This window comes from Cryptomeria japonica, chromosome 8 (genome assembly GCF_030272615.1).
Source record: "Cryptomeria japonica chromosome 8, Sugi_1.0, whole genome shotgun sequence".
In the NCBI taxonomy this organism is placed as follows: domain Eukaryota; kingdom Viridiplantae; phylum Streptophyta; class Pinopsida; order Cupressales; family Cupressaceae; genus Cryptomeria; species Cryptomeria japonica.
Window position 1 is genome coordinate 33,293,844 of NC_081412.1, and position 19,979 is coordinate 33,313,822.

The 19,979-nt window shown below is 34.6% G+C and overlaps 1 protein-coding gene across 1 annotated transcript; it reads right to left on the reverse strand.

Annotated features, from left to right (window-relative positions):
• Positions 1 to 13,274: 13,274 nt before the first annotated feature.
• Positions 13,275 to 14,563, reverse strand: LOC131064587 (peroxisomal membrane protein 11-4). Its single transcript, XM_057998779.2, has one exon. It carries the CDS (start codon positions 14,207 to 14,209, stop codon positions 13,493 to 13,495), a length of 717 nt encoding a protein of 238 aa, XP_057854762.2. The 5' UTR covers positions 14,210 to 14,563; the 3' UTR covers positions 13,275 to 13,492.
• Positions 14,564 to 19,979: the final 5,416 nt, after the last annotated feature.

Here is a 19,979-nt window from a genome sequence, read left to right on the forward strand (position 1 = left end):
CAGAGAAATTCTACATTCAACTGTTACATCCAATTCTACATCCAAAGGGCTAAATTGATAGAATGACAAGAGCTCCAAAACCACTAATGAAAATGTCCAAAGAAGCCTCACTAGCACAACCCTTTAAATTCCTTCATAAAACTCCATAAGACATTGATTTTTTCTGCAATACTTTCCCTCTAACTCGGGCACCCATTCTTGCAAGATAGGTCTATTACATCAAATGCAATAAATGATGAAATAACAAGAGACACATATTGCCTCTTTCGGGTGCCCACTTGGAGAAGCACAAAGGTCGCTTATTTGTCCACTTCATAAGTAATTAACTATCTTATTCTAGATTTCCATAAGTGGGGGAAACAATATTAAATAATTGTGTTCACAATCCACTTTTATTGTTGCTAATGGAACTAGTCGCCCCTTATTTATGTATTAGAAACGATAGTGAGAAAAAAATATTACAAATTATTCTCCCAATACATCCTTAGTGTCTTAGGACACCTTCAATGGTTTTGGAACCATGCCATAGGATTTATAATGTAGATGACACCTTAATCCTAACAATTACATCATCTAAGATACCCTAGTTGAAATTAAATGACCAATGAGGAGCTACTAGTTGTGTAAGGGATAACACATGCAATCAAAGCATGCCATCACACCTAGGACATGGGCTAGTCTTCATACCCTTGTGAATGCACATTAATTTGTTATGTGTAATGCAATATATCCATCTTTCAGACCCTTTTTCTCCTTTGATGAGATCACATAGAATGAACAAATGTTTTTGAAACCTTGGCAACCCCCAAAGGTGTGAAAACCTCGTTGGGACCTAACAAAGGTTTTGAAACCATATCAAAACATGTGCACACAAGAAATTTTGTTGACTTTCAAAAAGGTAGTTGTAAACTTTGCCTTTCAATGAGGTTATGAGTTTATTGTTGAGCTCTAGAAAGGTTGAGAACCTCGTCACCCACATAAATGGTTGTGAAAACCAATACAAAAATTGATGCGACTGAAGAATGATTAACCTTTTCATAGCACAAGAACTTTTTTGATTCCTTGAAGAGTTGCAAGAGCCTCACCAAGTCATGACATGTTTATGGAAACCTTGTCAAAGTTTAACAAAGGTTAGACCGATAAAACTTTGAAATATTTAAGGGAAGGAAGAAAAAACACCAGCTTGTTGAGAGTCAAGGGAGTTTTTGAAACCTTTTAGAGACCTAACAAAGGTTTTGAAACCAACTATAATCACCAACAACATTCAAACCTTATAGAATCTAGAGAATCCATTCATTTGTCTCCTAGGAGATCTCTAGTGAAGCAAAATGTGTGAGAGCTTATTTAGCAACCTTGGTTTGTGAATTATATCTCATGGAATTTTCAAGGTTTGACAAGACCTCCCTGAAAACTATTATATTTGAAATCCTTGATTATAATTTCTAGGCCTAACATTCTCTAGATTTACAATAGGTCAAGATCTCTAGTTTTTTTCTTTTTGTGGCTTGCAATGTCACTTTTCCTTCTAATTATTTTTTGTTTAGTAAGTATGAAACAAGTTGGGTTGGTGTTGTTAAGTATTTCTCTCTCTTATGTGACATCAAAACTTAGTTGACTAGGGATGTGATTCCACCAATCGAGCATTGTGGGCTCTTTTAAATATTAACAACCATTTTTTTAGTTATTAATGTTTATGTTTCAAATAATGTTGTTGAGAGGCCTATCCTTTAGAAGTGGATTGTCAATTCAATGTTTCTCAACACTTGGATTATATGTAGGGATTTTAATATGATTGAAATGACCTAGGATAAATATGGGGCATTTCCTATGGGGTAGACAAATAGTGAAAGAGAGGCTTGGTTTTTTATGCATGATAAATTATGAATTTTTATCCCAATCTTGGTTATCACCAAGATTATATGATGAAGCAAGGTTTGATAGACTACTCAAGAATCACAATTATTTTATGATGTCAACACAATCAATTTTCTCATTTTCCAACTATTGTTAATGATATTGGATCCTTTGTTGGATGATTTCCTTTTAAATCACTTTCAAATATGATTTTGTATTGAGTAGCAATTTACTAGTTTCCCAAGGACATGAAGTATTAATTATTTCTAAACACAACATTGTTCAACTACTAGGCTACTACTTCTCACATTCAATTTGTTTGGAATCTAGAACCATGCCACATGCATGAGACTAGATGGATAGCCTTCCCAATTTTTCCACGTACATGGGTCTCAATTGAGCCATTTCTACCATTGATCATATGAGGCTACTACCTTGAAGCTTTATCAAGATACCACCACTTTGGAAGCATAACATTTTGATTTGGCTACTCATCTTCAAGTAGCTCAATTTTTCCATAAAAAACATGTTATAGATGTTCACATTATGCATTGACTCAAATTCAAAATCAACTCCACTAGCTTCAAATTGGATACAAGGCATCAAAAAGAATTCTTCTAGGATTTCCATTTTCACCACACATCTCAAAATATTGATTAAATCAAGGAAGGGAAGTAGATCATTAATGAGCTTCCTAACATTCTACAAGCCTTTGTTCAACAAAATAAGTAAGTTTTTATTTCTCAAGAGTACACTCCAGCTAATATTCATATCTTCTACCAGTGCATAGATGTGGTTCCCTACTAATTTTCCAACTCCTAATGTATTCTTTGTGATCAACTTCTCATCAAATAATATTTACAAGAAGTTATTTTTGCAATGTCTAATATTAAAACTCCTACTTTGGATGGATTTCTCTCTTAAATTTTACAAAGCCTTCTGAGGCATAGTGGGAGATGATCTTCTTATGTTATATCTCAAGGCCTTTCATTCTAATCCCTATGAAATCCGATTAATAAAGGGAATATCAAATTAATTCATAAAGTTGGAAATCTTGAGTAAATCTACAATTAGCAGCGTATTACTTTGTTGAATGTATCATACAAGCTTAGGCCTCTTTTTCATTGGCATGTGTTTTCTGAACAAACTAGTTTCATCAATTGTACAAGTTTATCTCAAATAATATAATTATAATTTGGGAAGAAATAGAATGGGCTTGGAATTCTCAACAATTTATTATTTTTGTTAAAATTAATTTTTCCAAGTCTTATGATTGTATTGAGTGACATTTTGTTCTTGGCATGCTTCAAGTACTTGGGTTTTGTCCTCATTTTATTCAATTTATGTAAATTTTGTCCTCATTTTATTCAATTTATGTAGGTTTTTTATTTGATACCTCAACCTATATTACCATTAATGGTCAAACCGTTAACGTTCAACAATACAAGGCATTTGAAATTTTTTTAGTCTACTTGTCAAAGATGATATATTGTTCTAGCTCTTTATGTGCTTACAAAAGAAGGACTCAACTATTTATTGACTCGTGTGGCTTCACAAACGTTGGTTATTAGGATTTTCCTTCCTAATTCTTCTAACAAATTATTCAATGGACATTTTTCTAACAAATTATTCAATGGCGATTTTTCTAACGATTCATTCCTTGCCCTTATTAAAGATGAAGATATTGTTAAGTAGGGTATTCAATGCCTTAATCTTTTTTCCAAGTTGTTACCTCACGTATCAAATAGAAAAGGACTTAGCACTACAAAAAAATATTTTGTTCCTAAGCAAGACTACTTAGATAAATTTGGCTAAAAATGGAATTCTTTAATTTTTGTGCATTTCCTTTATTTATTTAGATTTTAATTTTTGTGCATTTCCTTTATTTATTTAGATTTTGGACTATTGCCCTTTAGCAAGGTATTAATGCCAAGATATAGAAATAACTTAATAACTCAATCACCAAAATTCTTTCTTTTGATAGTAAATTTTAAAGTGTTGACTACCATACATGTTTACTACTCTTGTTAGGTCCCTTCAAAAGCCTATTACTTAAAAGCTAATAATTTTCTTACAGACTTTTTTTGGGCCTCTAGTGATGGGTATCAAGAATTTTAATGTGTTGATTAGAAATATTGTTGTCATCCCATGATGTTGGTGGCTTTGGTTTTCTTTCAAATTTTTGTTAATTTATACCCCTATTTGCTAAATGGATTCTCAAGGCTCTTGAGGGAAATGAAGCCTAGAAATTTCTCATTAGGCATTGTATTAGTTCAGGTGTGTCTTTTGGACGATCAACATGGAAAGGTCTAGATCTCAACAATTTCCTCACCATGGGGAACCTAGTTCAAACCCAAGGAACTTTTTATCATTGAAATAATTTGGAAAGGTTAGGAGGCTATTAAACCTTGGATTCTTTAAGTTGGAAATAATTTTCACAATGGCCTTTCAATCAACTAGCGATCTATTTGGTAGCCTCATATTCTTTCTTGTCAAGACTACCCTCTAGCCAAAGTGCCAAGGATTTGCACCGTATAATTTTTCAAATTGGGCATGAGAACGCTTCTGAATATTTTCTAATAGTGCCACCAAGAATTTTCATTCTTGCCCAAAGATTAAAAATGAATTATATTGTCTAACCAAGATCAGTCCAAATTTTTCAACTTGTTAGTCATTCCTTTCCAAATGATCCACAAAATTGAATTTAGGTAATTCAAGCCTTGGTGGAAGGATTGGAAATGGAATCCTGATACATTGTTTTATGTAAGTCTCGCAAAGGATATTTGTGGTTTTTTCCTTACATTTATATGGTTGGTTAGCTAAACCATCACTAACAACTTCAATCTTCTTTGGGAAATTGGAATTATAGATGATAGTGTTAGGATTCCCAAAGATACTGAGAGGGGGGGGTGAATCAGTATCTAACCGATGAGTTGATTTTCTTAACTTAAAACATGTAGAACATATTAATACTGCATATAGGTAAAGAAAAAATAATGCAATAAACAAAGATAAAAGCAACCACATGAAAAGCACACCATAACACAATATTTTAACAAGGAAACCCAGTGTGGGAAAAACCTCGGTGGGATTTGTGACCCACAATATCCACTTACTGGCCAATAAGAGAATATTACTACTACAATAGGGGCCTGCACATGCAGGAAGGCCAAGTGCCTAGAGCTCACTACTCAAATACAAAATAGGAAGTCTCACTGACTTACAAAATGGATTATATAAATCTACTGTCTTGTACTGCTTCAGAATAGCATCTACAATGCCAAATCTAGTACTGGTTTCTGCTCTGCTTCTTACATAAACCCTTAACCTATATTTCGCATAATAGGTCTACCTTATTTCGCCTAATTATATTCCTCCATTCTTACCTAATTGTTCTACAATGATCTCTTATATATATGAGTCATTTTACAATTTGCCAAGTCGGCTTACAATGATTTTACAATAATAAACAAAATATATTACAACAAAATTCCTGTCGGCCTCTATGCCGATATGCTTCCTTTCAATGCCAATGTCAGTGGTCTGTGTGCTAGTGTAGAGTCTGATCTTGCTAGTACCGATGGAATGCCTTGCCGGTGTCATAGGATTGTAAGGTTGCCATCAATGACAAAACCTTCAATCACCTACAATGTCTCATTAGAGTGTGCATTTTCCAACAATCTCTCCCTTTGGCATTAATGGCAACACTCATGAGAAAATTCAAAAAGTGTATCCAGAATTGAAGTCCATAAATATTACCAAAAATGTGTGAACTCCCCCTGAGCAGATGAGTCTTTAGCTGATTATTTTCTCATACCACTACTCCCCCTTTGGCATCAATGACAAAGGTTGTCAAAGTGTCAATAGAGTATGGTTTCCTGTCTCAACCTTGTAACCGGGTGGTTACAATTTGAAAAAGATCCGCCAAAACCAAATTTAGGCTTTCAAGAAACTTTTTATTGTCTTTTATTGTTGCCTCTGTTCTTTGAACTGTACTGGTGAGGTGTTGCATTTCCTCTGTCAATGTTTTATGTCCTTGTATTAGTGTATCAGATATTTCTTTCCTTAAGGATGCTAGATAGTCCAGTTTTGGACTTAATCTTCATTTCAGATCCTTAGCCTTGCTTTTTATTTTCTCCTTTTCTCTTTCTATCTTTAGTAACTCTTCCTCAAAACCTGTTATCTTTTGCTCAAAAATTGATAATGTATCAAATGAATTAATAAAATTGTCTGCTAGTTGATTAATTTCCTCCTGTATCTTGCTCATTTTCCTGTCAATATCAACTGTCAAAAAGTTTGTCTTACAAGTGTCTCTATACAAAGTTTTGAACTTCTTAAGTGTGTTGCACAGTTCCGGTAGAAGTGTGTCAAACTACCTTGTACACTTCTTTATTTGTTCCTCAAATAATTTCTATTTTTCTTTTTCTAACTTCTCTTTGAATGCTTCTTCCTTTATTTGCTCAACTATCACTGTGTTGTCAGTAATATACTTAGACAAAGTCTCGAGTTGACTCAAAGAATCCTTATTATCTACATTGCATTTTGGAGCTATCATCTTCAAAATTGGAATTGTGTCATCTATAGCTTTATATGCCTGTGAACTACAATCTGTTAGTTTCTTTATAGAATCTAAAAGAACTTCAATTATATTTGTTGATTTAAATCCTACAGTTGAAGGGCCAACACTCTATATCCCGCCGGTGGGAACAATATCCTTGTTTGTAGTGACCTCTAGTAGGTCAGTCTGTGTTTCCATTTGTTTAAGCAATGGTCTGCCTTGTTCACCAGTTGCCGGTGGCACTAATTCTGCATTAACCTGTTGTTGTTCTGGAGCCTGTTGCTCTTCTTGTTGATCTATTTGTGTTTTTGTTTGAGTCTTTGTGTTACCTGTTGTCGGTTCTCCTTGTGTGTTATCTATTTCATTAGTTACCGGTGGCTCACTAGCCATATTGGTCTTACCGGTTGTGTCCTTGTCTACCACAATGTTGACTTTCTGAGTATCAACATCAACTATGTATAATACCTCAAAATTAGGATTTGTATCCTCTTGTGATATATCCATACTCTCATCAGCCAGTTGATCTTCAGTTGTTGTTACCAGTGGAGTATCTAGAGGTGGTGGGGATAAATTATCTCTTATCTTTATGCTAGGAGGTCCACCAACCTTTCCTTTCCCTTTATCTTTGTCCTTTTGATAAACTTTGATTGGTTTGGGGTTTCTATAATCTTCCTATTTTTCCTTCTCAACAAGGAATATATCCGATGCATTTGCAATTTCCTCTGCAACCTCATTTACTCTACTAGCCATAAGTGCAATATGTCAGTGTGCAGTAGAGAATAATGATCGGTTAGCCTCTGCAATTAGATCATCTATTTCTTTCGGAGAGTTAACTGGGTAAACAACAAGTAATTTTTCAACTTTTATTTTCTTGTCAAGCTCTACAACAGCTTGTCTTCTTGCTTCTAGTCTCTTGAATAGTTCATCTGGTAGTTCATCTACAACTTGCATCAAGAACTTCTTATAGATATCTAAGTGTAAAATAACACTGTTTTCAACCTTTTCTTTATCATCAACTGATAGTGAGTCATATAGTTTTTTAATGTTCTTAAGCTTTCCTTCCTCTATTATTTCATCCAATAGTCTATCAATCGGAGCAATATTTTGTTGAGTCCTTTCTTTGGTGCCAACTTCCTCTTCTTAGGAGTTGTCTTCTTGACCGGGGGCCTTATTGCCTGTTGTTTTTGCCTGGTTCTTCTAGGTGAAGGTGTGGATGCCGGTGAAGGTTCCCTTTTCCTTACAACTCTTTTAAATGTTGCAAGCATATCACTCTCTGAAGAAGTAGCTACCGGTGAAAGGTGAGTTTCAAGCTGTTGTGCTTTCAACTCATCTTCAGTGATACCGGTTTTCTTGAGTACATCTTCCTTTATAGCCTTAGCCTATCTTGAACCTCTCCTCACAGTTGCTTCTACTTTCTTCACTCTTTTCTTGGATTGAATTTGGTTTTCAATGGTTCTGCACTGCCAAATACTTCTTCCTCGGGTTCCTTGGGTGCTTCCAGAAGGGCTTTTGCATATGTTTCAATGATGTGGTCATCGGTCTCATAACCCATTTCAGTAACCCAAATTATTCTTAGGATAACTACTTCCATCCAGATCTCATCCTTCTTGATGACAAAACATATCTCATCCTTGTATTTATTTACAATTTCCTGTGACAGTCTGACTCTAGTGTTCATCTGGGCCTTCAATGCTAGAAAATACTCATTGATATTCTTCTCTTTGTTTTCACCCATATTGTTCAATAAGTTAGATAACTGTTTCCCTACCGGTATGTTAAATCCAAGGTTCTTGTTACCTATACCGGGCACCTGTTTGGTTATATGTAGCATTAAACAAACAAGTAAATTGCCAAATCTAAATATCCCTTTCTTATCCTTCTTGATCTTTCCCAGATTGTCAATCAATTCATCCTTTAACCATTCACATACATCAATTTTCACATTTTCATTAACCATGTCATGAGCACTCTTTATGCATAAACTGGAAACTGAATTTAGTTTGTTTGCATGTGTTGTTTTGTAACCTAGAATCATGCTAATGAATCTCACATTGATGTCGGTTACATCATTCACCCTTAAAGACCTTTTGTCAGATGTTGCACCTATTAGTTTAGTTACCATGTCATTTGAGACCTTCTTTGTCTTGTTTGGTCTGTTACCAGTGGAGGGTAACCTTGTTACAGCTTTCACGGCCTCCTTGGTAATTTTATGAACCGAATCTAGCCAAAAGAATTCACCATGTTCCCTGCTCAATACTATCCTAATAACTTCTTTAGGGAAATCCGAAATGCTGAGGATTTCAGTGAATCCTAGGGTTTCAATAACTTTGTGTTCAGGTTTCACATTACTGGAATCATCACATATAACAGTTTTGTACATGTTCTTAATTTTTTCATCTCCTAATTCTTCTATATGGCAATGGATATACATTCTAGGGTCTTCTGCAAAAACTACTCCTTTGGGAATTTGGGAGAATGCACAAACATTATCATCCTTCTTTGCTATCTCGGGAACTAGCTGAAATACGGGCCTAGGGCACTTGATTACTTCCACTACAGTAGGGTTTGTTATGAATTCAGATATAGAGGAGGATGCCATGATTATAAATACCTTTTTCTGCCTTTGGAAAGATTGATTGCTGAAATGCTTTGCCTCTTTGCTCGAAATGCCTTAGCTCTAGAAATTTTGCGCTCTTTGAATGTTTGAATGCTCGGTGAAGTAAAATGGAGCCAAAGTCACTAATTTATAATGTTAACTCACCAACTACCATATTTAATGCATGTCGGTTAAGTAGTCACTTAACTTTATTTGCCGGTATAGAAGTAATTTCTACTTTTCACCATCAACTGAGGGAATAATAGCATATTTCACATTTGATTGCCAAACCCTCAAAGAAATTTTCTTCAATTAGATGAAGAGACTCCTGTCGGTGGAGTGCTACTCTGTTCTGCCGATGGAGTGTTGTTTGGTTCTACCGATGGAGGAGTATTCCCAGCACTATTTAGGTCTGACTTTCTGATCCATTGTTTTGAGAATTCTTGCTTAACTTCTTCAACTTTTTCTTTTCCCTTCAAACTAGAACCTTTGTTGTCTGTCGGTGATGCCTTACTTCTGCAGAATTTTGCAATGTGTCCAATCTTGTTACAAGCATAACAAGTAACATTATTTTTCTGAATAGCCTTTCCATAACCTATGTCGGTTTGTGTTCTGCATTGATTAGATAAGTGTCCAAATCTTCCACAAACATAACATCTTACATTCATTCTGCAATTTTCATAATTATGACCAACTTTGTTGCATTTGGAACATTGACCGGTGGGTGTATTGGTATTCTGATAATTTCTAGATCTACATTGATTTGCTCTATGACCATACTTATTACAGTTAAAGCATTTTCCATTGAATTTGTAAGCATTAGGTTGTCTTATCGGTTTGCTGTGATCCTGTGTGTTTGCAGTACCGGAGCTTTCACCAACTTCAAAGCCAAGCCCATTATCACCATTAGGTTTCTGATTCTTCAATAAGTCACCAAGTTCTTCTGAGCTTTTCTTGAATTTATCTTTGTGCTGATTTGCAGTATCAATTCTCTTTCCAAGATTTATTTCTATCTCATGAGTTCATTTGAATCATTCTGTGTATGCATCAGATCTGTCTTCAACAAATCATTTTCATAGCTAAGTCTGGTGTTCTCATTTGCTGCATCACTTAGTCTTCTAGTCAAGTCTTCTTCATTCTTCTTTTATCTTCAATTTCCTTACAAAATCTCATAGTCATATCCTGCATCTCATTCTTTGTTGCCATATTCTCTTATTTCAGCTTGTTTATCATATCATTAAGAGTTTCATTTTCATCATTCTCAAATTGCATCTTTTCACAAAGTTCTCTTCTCTTGTTTCTTGCAATAGTAAGATTTTCTTGAAGTGCTTGAATAATATCTTGAGCTGCCTTTAGATCATCTTCAAGTTTGATATTTTTCACCTTTTCTGCATCATAGTCTGAGAGAGTTGCTTCAAGTTGCTTTATCAAGTTTTCCATCTCTACCGGTGTCAAGATCTTCCTCAAGTTGTTAAGCTTCTGAAAATAGAGGACCAGGCTCTGATACCAATTGTTAGGATTCCCACAGATACTGAGAGGGGGGGGGTGAATCAGTATCTAACCGATGAGTTGATTTTCTTAACTTAAAACATGTAGAACATATTAATACTGCATACCGGTAAACAGAAAGTAATGCAATAAATAGAGATAAAAGCAAACCACATGAAAAGCACACCATAACACAATATTTTAACGAGGAAACCCGGTGTGGGAAAAACCTCGGTGGGATTTGTGACCCACAATATCCACTTACTAGCCAATAAGAGAATATTACTGCTACAATAGGGGCCTGCACATGCAGGAAGGCCAAGTGCCTAGAGCTCACTGCTCAAATACAAAATAGGAAGTCTCACTGACTTACAAAATGGATTATATAAATCCAGTGTCTTGTACTGCTTCAGAATAGCATCTACAATGCCAAATCCAATATTGGTTTCTACTCTGCTTCTTACATAAACCCTTAACCTATATTTCGCATAATAGGTTTGCCTTATTTCGCCTAATTATATTCCTCCATTCTTACCTAATTGTTCTACAATGATCTCTTATATATATGAGTCATTTTACAATTTGCCAAGTCGGCTTACAATGATTTTACAATAATAAACAAAATATATTACAAAACAATTCATGTCGGCCTCTGTGCCGGTATGCTTCCTTTCATTGCCGGTGCCAGTGGTCTGTGTGTCGGTGTAGAGTCTAATCTTGCTAGTGCCGGTGGAATGCCTTGCCGGTGTCATAGGATTGTAAGGTTGCCATCAATGACAAAACCTTCAATCACCTACAATGTCTCATTGGAGTGTGCATTTGCCAACAGATAGGCTATCTAGTTTGCTATTCATGAGCATAAATTGTCTCAAGGCCTTTTAGTTGGCTCTTATTTGATGCTTTTGGGAGTTTCTAATCCTCATTGGGCATTTTATGGATGATTGGAGAGTATTAAGCAACTTATTTGGTTTGGGATGAGAGCTCAAGAAGAATGAAATTGGATTTATGATTTCGTAAGGCATTTTAGACATGTTTCTTTTTCAAGACATATGGTTTTGTTAAAGGACTAGCTTTGTCTCCCTTTCAAATATACCCAAAATTGGTAAGCTTTTAGGATGACATTCTATTAATTTTTCAATATGTTCTTTTGATATCATTCTCTCTTTACCTTAAAGCTATGATTTTCTTTGATTTGCTTGTTGAAATTTAGGGGCAAGCTAACAAAGTTGCACATGAGGTAGTCCATTTGTAGGAGCTTTTGGCCACTTCGGTAATGCTCCCTACACTGTTGCTAGAGTTTTGCCTCTCTCATCTTCCCCTACTCAAGAATGTCAACAAGGTTGCAACTAATCCGCCAAAAGAAATCATGGTTTCAAGTACCATGGCTCTTAGAGTTCTTGTAGTTAGTCCTAGCCTTCACGAACACCTTTACCTCTTCTCAAAAGTGTGGTACTCCTAATTGGTTAGACTCTGGCAAGTTTCCTTGACTAGAGCTAGCTATTTCTTCAATATGTGTTCAACAACCTTCAAAAGATATTCCTAAAGAAGGTGCACTCACTAGATGGGAGTTGGTTGCTAGCAATCCTACCCTTAATGATGGCTTTTAAAGATTTTCATTCTTCTGAAATTACATTAATTAATATTTTTTAAATTAGGTTCGGATGTGACCTTTTGACCAATTATCTCTTATTGGAACTTGATCCAATTTAACAGATATTTTTTCACCCACACTTTTATTAATGTTTTACCTATTATCTTTTAGTTCAATTAAAAATGAAACAGACTTAATTCATTTTTAGAAAAAGGTAAATTAAAATCACACCCCCCAAAATTGAACCATATCTGCCAGTCATTGAGATGTGAACATTCACTCCAAAACAAGATCTTTTACTACCACAAACTTACTTAGCACTGTATTTCGACTCTTCGATTGTTTGCAGATTGGCTTCATCTTTAGAGGAGTTCAACTACAGTCTACATATAAAAATGCAAGATGCAGAAGGTAACCAACTCAAAATCCTTTCTTTCTCCAGTCATTTCCAAGCCCAAATTTAGAACCTAAAATGTACCTATAGAAGTAGTGCCACAAAATCTGGCAGAAGCCCCCCTCAAAGAAACACTATTGATAAGCTTTTCCTACACAGATCGCAAGCATTGAAAAGACAGTTATTAATATCCACATCTGATAATCATTAGAGATTAGGCAGTTCCTCTCATTGATCCCTCCCCAGTTTTGTATGGTGACCTGAATTGTTCTTCCCACATGGATATCAATTGTAAGAAAGAGGCAATTTATGGGGCACCAAAAGCTTCCTCCATCTGAAAGCAGATTCTATTTGGGGTGTGCTCCTATTGATTTGTTAGTAAATGATAAGCAAAAATTTGGTGATTGACTATCTTCCACTGTTAGCCTGCCCTTAAACAAGTTCTAATTTCTTAGCCCCATAATTTTTCAAAGCCATTGCAAGCCCTGTCATTCCTATAAACATACATTCATATTAGTTATTGTGTATGGCTTCTCCTATAAATTGTGTAAATTTATTTTCAGAGAGCAAGACAAAAGAAAAGAATGGTTCATGGAATTTGATCCAAAATTTCAAAGAAATAAATTTACAGAATTTATATCAGAAGCTATGCACAATAACATGGACTATAGAAATCATATGACTACAACCCATATTAATTTTCTAAATAAAAGGGAACAAAAAGACACCATGACATCATAATAAATTGTTTTCAAGTCAAAGTTTAAAAAAAACATTTAATGGCCAATATAACTGCACTAAAAACTAGCTCAGCTCCATTTCAAATTCAGTATGACATACACTGGTTGGAACCAATCTCAATAAATTATGTATCCAAATCATTAAACATGTACCCAGAACTGATCTTTAGTATATAATTGACAAAGTAGCCCATGGACACAAACAATATCAAAAGATAAATGATTGAAACATACAGTTTAGCCAAGATTATGTCCATCCCAGTTGAAGTGTTTATGAAGGCCAGTTTCTGTACCAACCAGCCCAGGCAGAAACAAGTCCACTGATCCCCAGAGTTAATGTATGATTACAGAATGGATTAGGTTCAATATCTGCTATTGCTATACACAAGTCTGCAACATTAGCAGATATGGCCATGAGCTGCATAATCCTCTGGCTCTTCACATTACTTAATTTCTTCCTCTTCTCCTCCACAACAACAGACTCGCATACACTATTCATCTCTTCAATCTCCCATTTAAGCTGCTTCTCCATCCTAATTCCTTTCCTAATATTAATCAAATCAGAAATTATAAAAAATATATAACCAAATGCCTCACCAAAAGCAGAGATGAAGCTCATTTTCCTGGCCAAATGGGTGTTAAGGACTCCAATCCTCGCTAACCATAGAAGATGGTCAAAGAAGAAATAAACCATCTCTCCACTATTGGCAAGCACTGCTAAAGTTTGAAGCGTCCAGTTGGGTTCCTGATTCCTCCTCACGGTGTTGAATCCTGTCAAGAATCTCCCTGTTCTGAAAGCCTTTCTGCTAAGTCCAGAGGATACTTCCCAGTTTTTGGCTCGTTCTGCCATAGAAGAATAATTGTGTTTCTGCAACTGCCAATGAGCCAATTTTGATACATATTGAAATGTCTTCACAAGTTTGTCTATGCCATCTCGTTTAGCCAGGAATATCACTAGCTTGTCCACTGAATCCTTTCTAGTCCCCATTTTTCTAAGTGCTCTTACTCTGAAGTAGGATTAGGGTAGACTACCTCTGCAAAATACCTAATTTTAGTTCAGGATGAACATCATCTCATAGAATTGAATGAATATGGGTAAACCACTGAAATTCAAGGTCGTGAGATAAGAGCCATTCCACCAATAAATCTCTTAACATTAATTAAGATGCGATAACTGCAAAAACTCAATATACTTGATGAAGCATGGTGCATCCATAGCCTTTCAGCGTTTAATCCACAGGGTTTTAGAAGTACTATTATGTTATGATTATCCACCATCCATAATCTTGAGCATCAACCACATAACTAAAGATATCTTTTTTTTTCCCTTGTTATCTTCAAATACTTTGTGTGGCTTACCTTCAATTAATCAGAAATCTAAACCCTCTGACAGCAAATTGAAAATGGGCAAATTGTATGGACGCACATTTTAATCACCCAGATAATTTGATGGATTTATATCTGTTGTGGAGTTAAACTATTTCTATTTTTAGATGTATAACTGGTAGGTTAACATCCCATTTTCAAGCATTATAGATAAATTATCGGTTGGGTTGGGTTCGGTGTTGAGAATGGTTTAAGAATAGACTTCGTAGCTTGTCAAGTCACTTAGTACCTTCATTGTTAGTTTTGGGAAGAAGATTGTTAATAAGTTTTTTCTATTTTTAAGAATTAAAATAATAATAATATATTATTTATTAAAAATAGTAAAAAGCATAACTCAAAAGTTTATAGGGTCAAATTTTAAAATAAATTAAAAAATAAAAAAATAAAGAGAATTAGTTTGAATATTAATAAACATAAAAAAAATGTTAAGTAATAAGAATAGCGTCAACAAGAAGGGGATCATAATTATTTGATTTTATCTTAAACATTAGTGGGGTTGGAACCAATCAAGAGCATCACATCCATAAGAAGACACAAAAGGTGATAAAGAAGGCTTTGACCAACAGTGGATTTCATGATCCCTAGAGCCTGGAAGTTGGGAGCTTTGAGACTAGAAAGGCATTACCCCAATGATCTAAGAGCTCTTACAAAGTTCACTGCTTCAAGTGCAACCTTGTGAGCTTGCATCTAGATCTACATAAGTACATTGGAGAAAATCATAGTTTGTGTACAAAGAAAAGGGAACATTAGTTGAAAAACATAAAAAGATATTTGAATTTCAATCTTTCCAAATATTAAAGATAATTTTCATCTTGAAAGCATGTCAAATCTTGCAAAATTTAACTAGGATAAAAGGTCAATTGCCTAACAAAAGTATATGCCATGATAAGGGGTCAAGCCAAAAAGGATTGAAATAATCATGTATCTAAATCCAAGTTTCTTGAGCTTTGGTGTAGAATCAAAAAATATAGTTGAGAATCTCAAACTATTCATAGGAAGGACAATGGGAGTTGAGAACTCCTAGATGAGACAAACAAGACCCAAGTAGAAGACCCAAGTAAAGAATGCACCATGCTAGCAATTTTTTTAATGGTGAAGCTTCACTAATCGGCAAATATTTCATATCATCCAATTTGTTTTTGACAAATATAATGGCAACCATCAAGGGCCCAAATCATCTATATTTTCTAATTTATTAGTCAAGTGCATGCTAAATTGCCACCATTTTTATGAACCATTTATAAGTAATATTGTTGTCAACATAAACTATGTGTTTATAATGGGGAAGATCCTAGAGTTTTAGAGGCATGTTTAAATTTATCAACATATTCACCAATAGCATTAAAATTTTACTATTTATTAAGATCAAAATTTCTAGTACCTTTATAATGCCATCCTAATTGTAGGGCCATTATCGCCTTAAAAATCACAACATATGTTTTGGATCACATGGTCTAAATTTCCTAGCATTTATATGGATCATTTTACAATCATGGAAGATTCACCGAATGTGAATTTATATATATACAATCAAAATTTTGAATTAATATTTTACATGTTTTGTTATGCTTCCAATTTGGATTGACTCAATCATTGAATCATTACAATCGTTAGCAAAAAATTCTAGGATATGAACCAGAATTCTAGGCACCAATGAGTTTTTGTAGTTGCAGTTATACACCCTAGACTTGGTCCTATTAAGGAAAACAAGGAATCAAACCTAAATAGTTGATTACTTAGTTAGCAAAACACAAATAACATATATAACACATAAAATTAAGACCCAAAAATGAATGTGTTGATTGCATTCGTATAGTATATCATTTACAACATTATATCTCCTTATATATACATATCATGTTTCTTTCTTTATATATTCTATCTGCTATTCTTCCTCCAATATTTATCCCTCTATTTGTCTTACTGCTAGTGAATGTATCTTATAGTATATTTATAGTTACATTATGGTATCTCACCCATGTAATATGGTACCCCTAGCCTATATCTTATGTTCCAATTCTTGTGCTTTGTGACCTTCACACCGTGAGATGTGGCATGATTCCTGAAGTCTATATGAATGCCATGTTCTCGCAAACATCGCCCCCCTTCTAAACATTGACTTGTCCTCAACTCAACTTTGTTGTGTTGAAAGGATATCCTTGTGTATCTCTTGGAGGCTCTTAACATTGTCATCCCACTGAGTTGTGACCAACTATAGTTGATGAATATGGATTTTGAGTAGTAACAGTTGTTGTTTGGCCTTCAAAATAGTGGTAGGAATATGGAGGTTATGGGAGACGTCTTGGGCATCCTAGAATATGTTGGTGGTATTTTCCAACCTTAGGTTAATAACTTCTTAGATCTCGTGAAACCTTTTCTGGGTCTTGATCTTTTGTTCTTGTGGGTTCTTATAATGTCCATGTAATGTTATGGTGTCTAATTAGGCCTTCCCTTCTGAATCTTGTTGTTTATCATAGGTAGTCTATTTATTAGTGATCTCCAACTCAAGTTATTCATCTCAGATTTGAGTGGGGCCACTATCATTGGCTATTGTAAGAAAAATGGTATAGGCTATTGACATCCCCCTCAATGTTCTTTATTGTGTTGATACAGTTCTCCAATGTGGAGTGGGTCATGGCACACTTTCTCCTTTCTTCATCCATTTAGACCTTGTTTAGCTTTGTAGCCACTTATTATTTCAAAGTATCTTTTTGTAGTGTTGTATCTTTGAGAAATGCAACCAATAGGATTCATAACTATAACAAATATAATTGGGAAGAGTCTTCATGAATATGATAGGAATTTGACCTAGATATCTTTGATAATATATTATAATAGATCCACACTATCCACATGTTGTTCAACAAGAACCTTTTGAGCTATATGATGTAAAATATGCCCTAATTAAAACCTTTGGATTGGTGGCATACTTCTGAAATCTACTTGGAATCTGACCATAGACAAATAGAAGAATTGTGGAGAGGTAACTAGTTAGATTTGCTTGTGTTCGGTCAAGAAGTCCTTAATGTGTTGTATGGGGGACTATGTAGAGTATAATGGGGTCTCTAAGCACATTGGAGTTTGGGAGGATTATTCCAATGATGTTTTGGGATGGTTACCGTCATGTGGTTTCGAGATGGTGACAACTTGGTTTTACCATGGAGGACTTTTGAGTCTTTAGTGAGGTGTCAATTTATGATATCTTCTTTGGAATGTATGATATTCTTTTGAGAATACATTAGATCATGATGTCATGATATACATTCCCGATCTTATTCTTGGAACTTTGGCAATGGTCTTGTTGGTTTTCTTTGCTTTTGATTATTAATCATTTGTTTCAAGCTTCATGATTTTGTAGGGTTTTATTTGAAGTTAGCATGGATTGATTAGTGGATGCTCATGGAGAATAGTGTTACGAAAATGGTGTATCAACCTTACATTTACATAAGGTTACTATTTAAAGTAACTTTATATTTAAGCATAGATTGGTCCGAAATTTTTCTCGAAGCTATCAATTGACTATTTATAAGCATGCTAGTAACTTTTCATTATAAGTTCATGTCTTCATTTGAAGATATTAATTTTTCTTATTTTTGAAAGTTTTAAAGTTAATTATTTTGAAGGCCTTAGAAGCTTTGGATGGGCCCAAAAGTGGCCATAAACAATATGACCAATTATATGTTGATAGAGAGCTTCACAAGTTTTTTTATGCTTCAAACGATTCATTAATCAGACACCTGGATCAAAAGTCATGGTCTCTAAAACTTGGGTTTTTTGAAATGGGAAACATAAAAAATGTGTTGGACGTATAAAAGAATTATTAAAGGGAGTTACACATTTTGGTGTGTTTTTTGACACATCATAGGCCACCTTGGATTGGAGATAAGTTGGGTGCCACTTTTTTGAGTGGTTTCAGCACATGAATTTATCATATCATTTAATGGTTTCATGTATTGTATCTCCTATATATTTGGTACGTCAGATGGAGATTGAATGTAAGAGTCTTATAGTTGTTGAGTTACCTATGGATCCTTGATGGTGATACTCTTGTGATAATATTTCTCTACAAGTATATTGGATTATTTTGTTGATTTCTGAATAATATATTAGGTGGCTTTTGGAGTGTTGTCATTTTCTCCCGAAAGGGTTTTCCCCACATAAAGCATTATTTTTGGTAAGCATTTTATTTATATTTATTTCTATTAAGTTTCTGTAATTGTTGTAAAGATCTTAAAAATTTTGCATAAGCTTCCTCTCAAGGTTAGTATGGGAAGTTGTTCTTTTACCTTAACTTCCTTTCAAGTGGTATTAGAGATTGATCACCTTTGATTTTAGTTGTGGGTTGTTAGGTTTTTTTAACTAATCCATATTTGAGTGGGAGCTTATGTAGAAGACACTTTATGATCTTGTTGTAAGAATTTTTAGATGGAAGGTCTATCAAGGAGAAGAGTGGTATAGAAATTTTTTAGAAATAATTTTGAGATGTGGAAGTTGAAGATGGAGGATCTATTAATAGATTGAGATGTGTGGGATGCTCTTGATGAGAATACCTTTAGACTTATAGATCCTTTAGTAGTTGCTATGTATGATGTTATGGACTATAAAGACAAGGATCTAACCAAATTGTACTTGGAAGAATTTGTTTAATCGACATCCATGAAGAATCATTTGTAAAGAAGCTATGGAAGAAACTTGGTGAGATGTATCAAGCCTTTAGTAAACAAGACTTTCTTGAGGAAGAAGTTGAATTCCTTCTTAATAAAAGAGGATAGATAGATTACATACCACTTGGAAGCATTTAATATGTTGGTAGCTCAATTGGCATATGTTGATGTCAAGAAGGATGAGGAGGATAAGTGACATATCTTCCTCTATTCTTTGTCTGATTTGCAGGATTCTTGTGGTGACTATTGACAATATTTTTGTTATTTTGAAGATTAAAGATGTGGTGGGTTCTTTTTTTAATGAAGAGATGAGCCGGAGGAAGGTATTCATCAATGCCAAGGAAGACTTAAGTGTTCGTGGAAGGCCTAATAAAAAAGGAGGAAGAATGAGAAGCATAATAAATCCAAGTCCAAGGGGAGATCCAAATCTTCTAGAAAGTCCAAAGTTTTTTGTTTGATTTACGGTAAGCCTAGAATCTTCCATAAGTAGTGCAAAGAAGATAAGAAGAAGAAAAAGAAGAAATTTGATATGCTCATTGCATCTATGGCCACTCGTGCAAGTAATGATGCATGCTTAATTGACTCAAGTTCATCTTTAAATATGACCTCTAGTAGAGATTGGTATTCTAAATATGAAGAATTTGATGGAGGTAAGGTATACTTGGGTGATTATTCTCATTTATATATTGTTGGCCGAGTTAAATTTAA

Coding starts and splice junctions, on each gene's coding strand:
- LOC131064587 (XM_057998779.2), bottom strand. CDS start 14,209: ATGGGGACTAGAAAGGATTCAGTGGACAAGCTAGTGATATTCCTGGCT.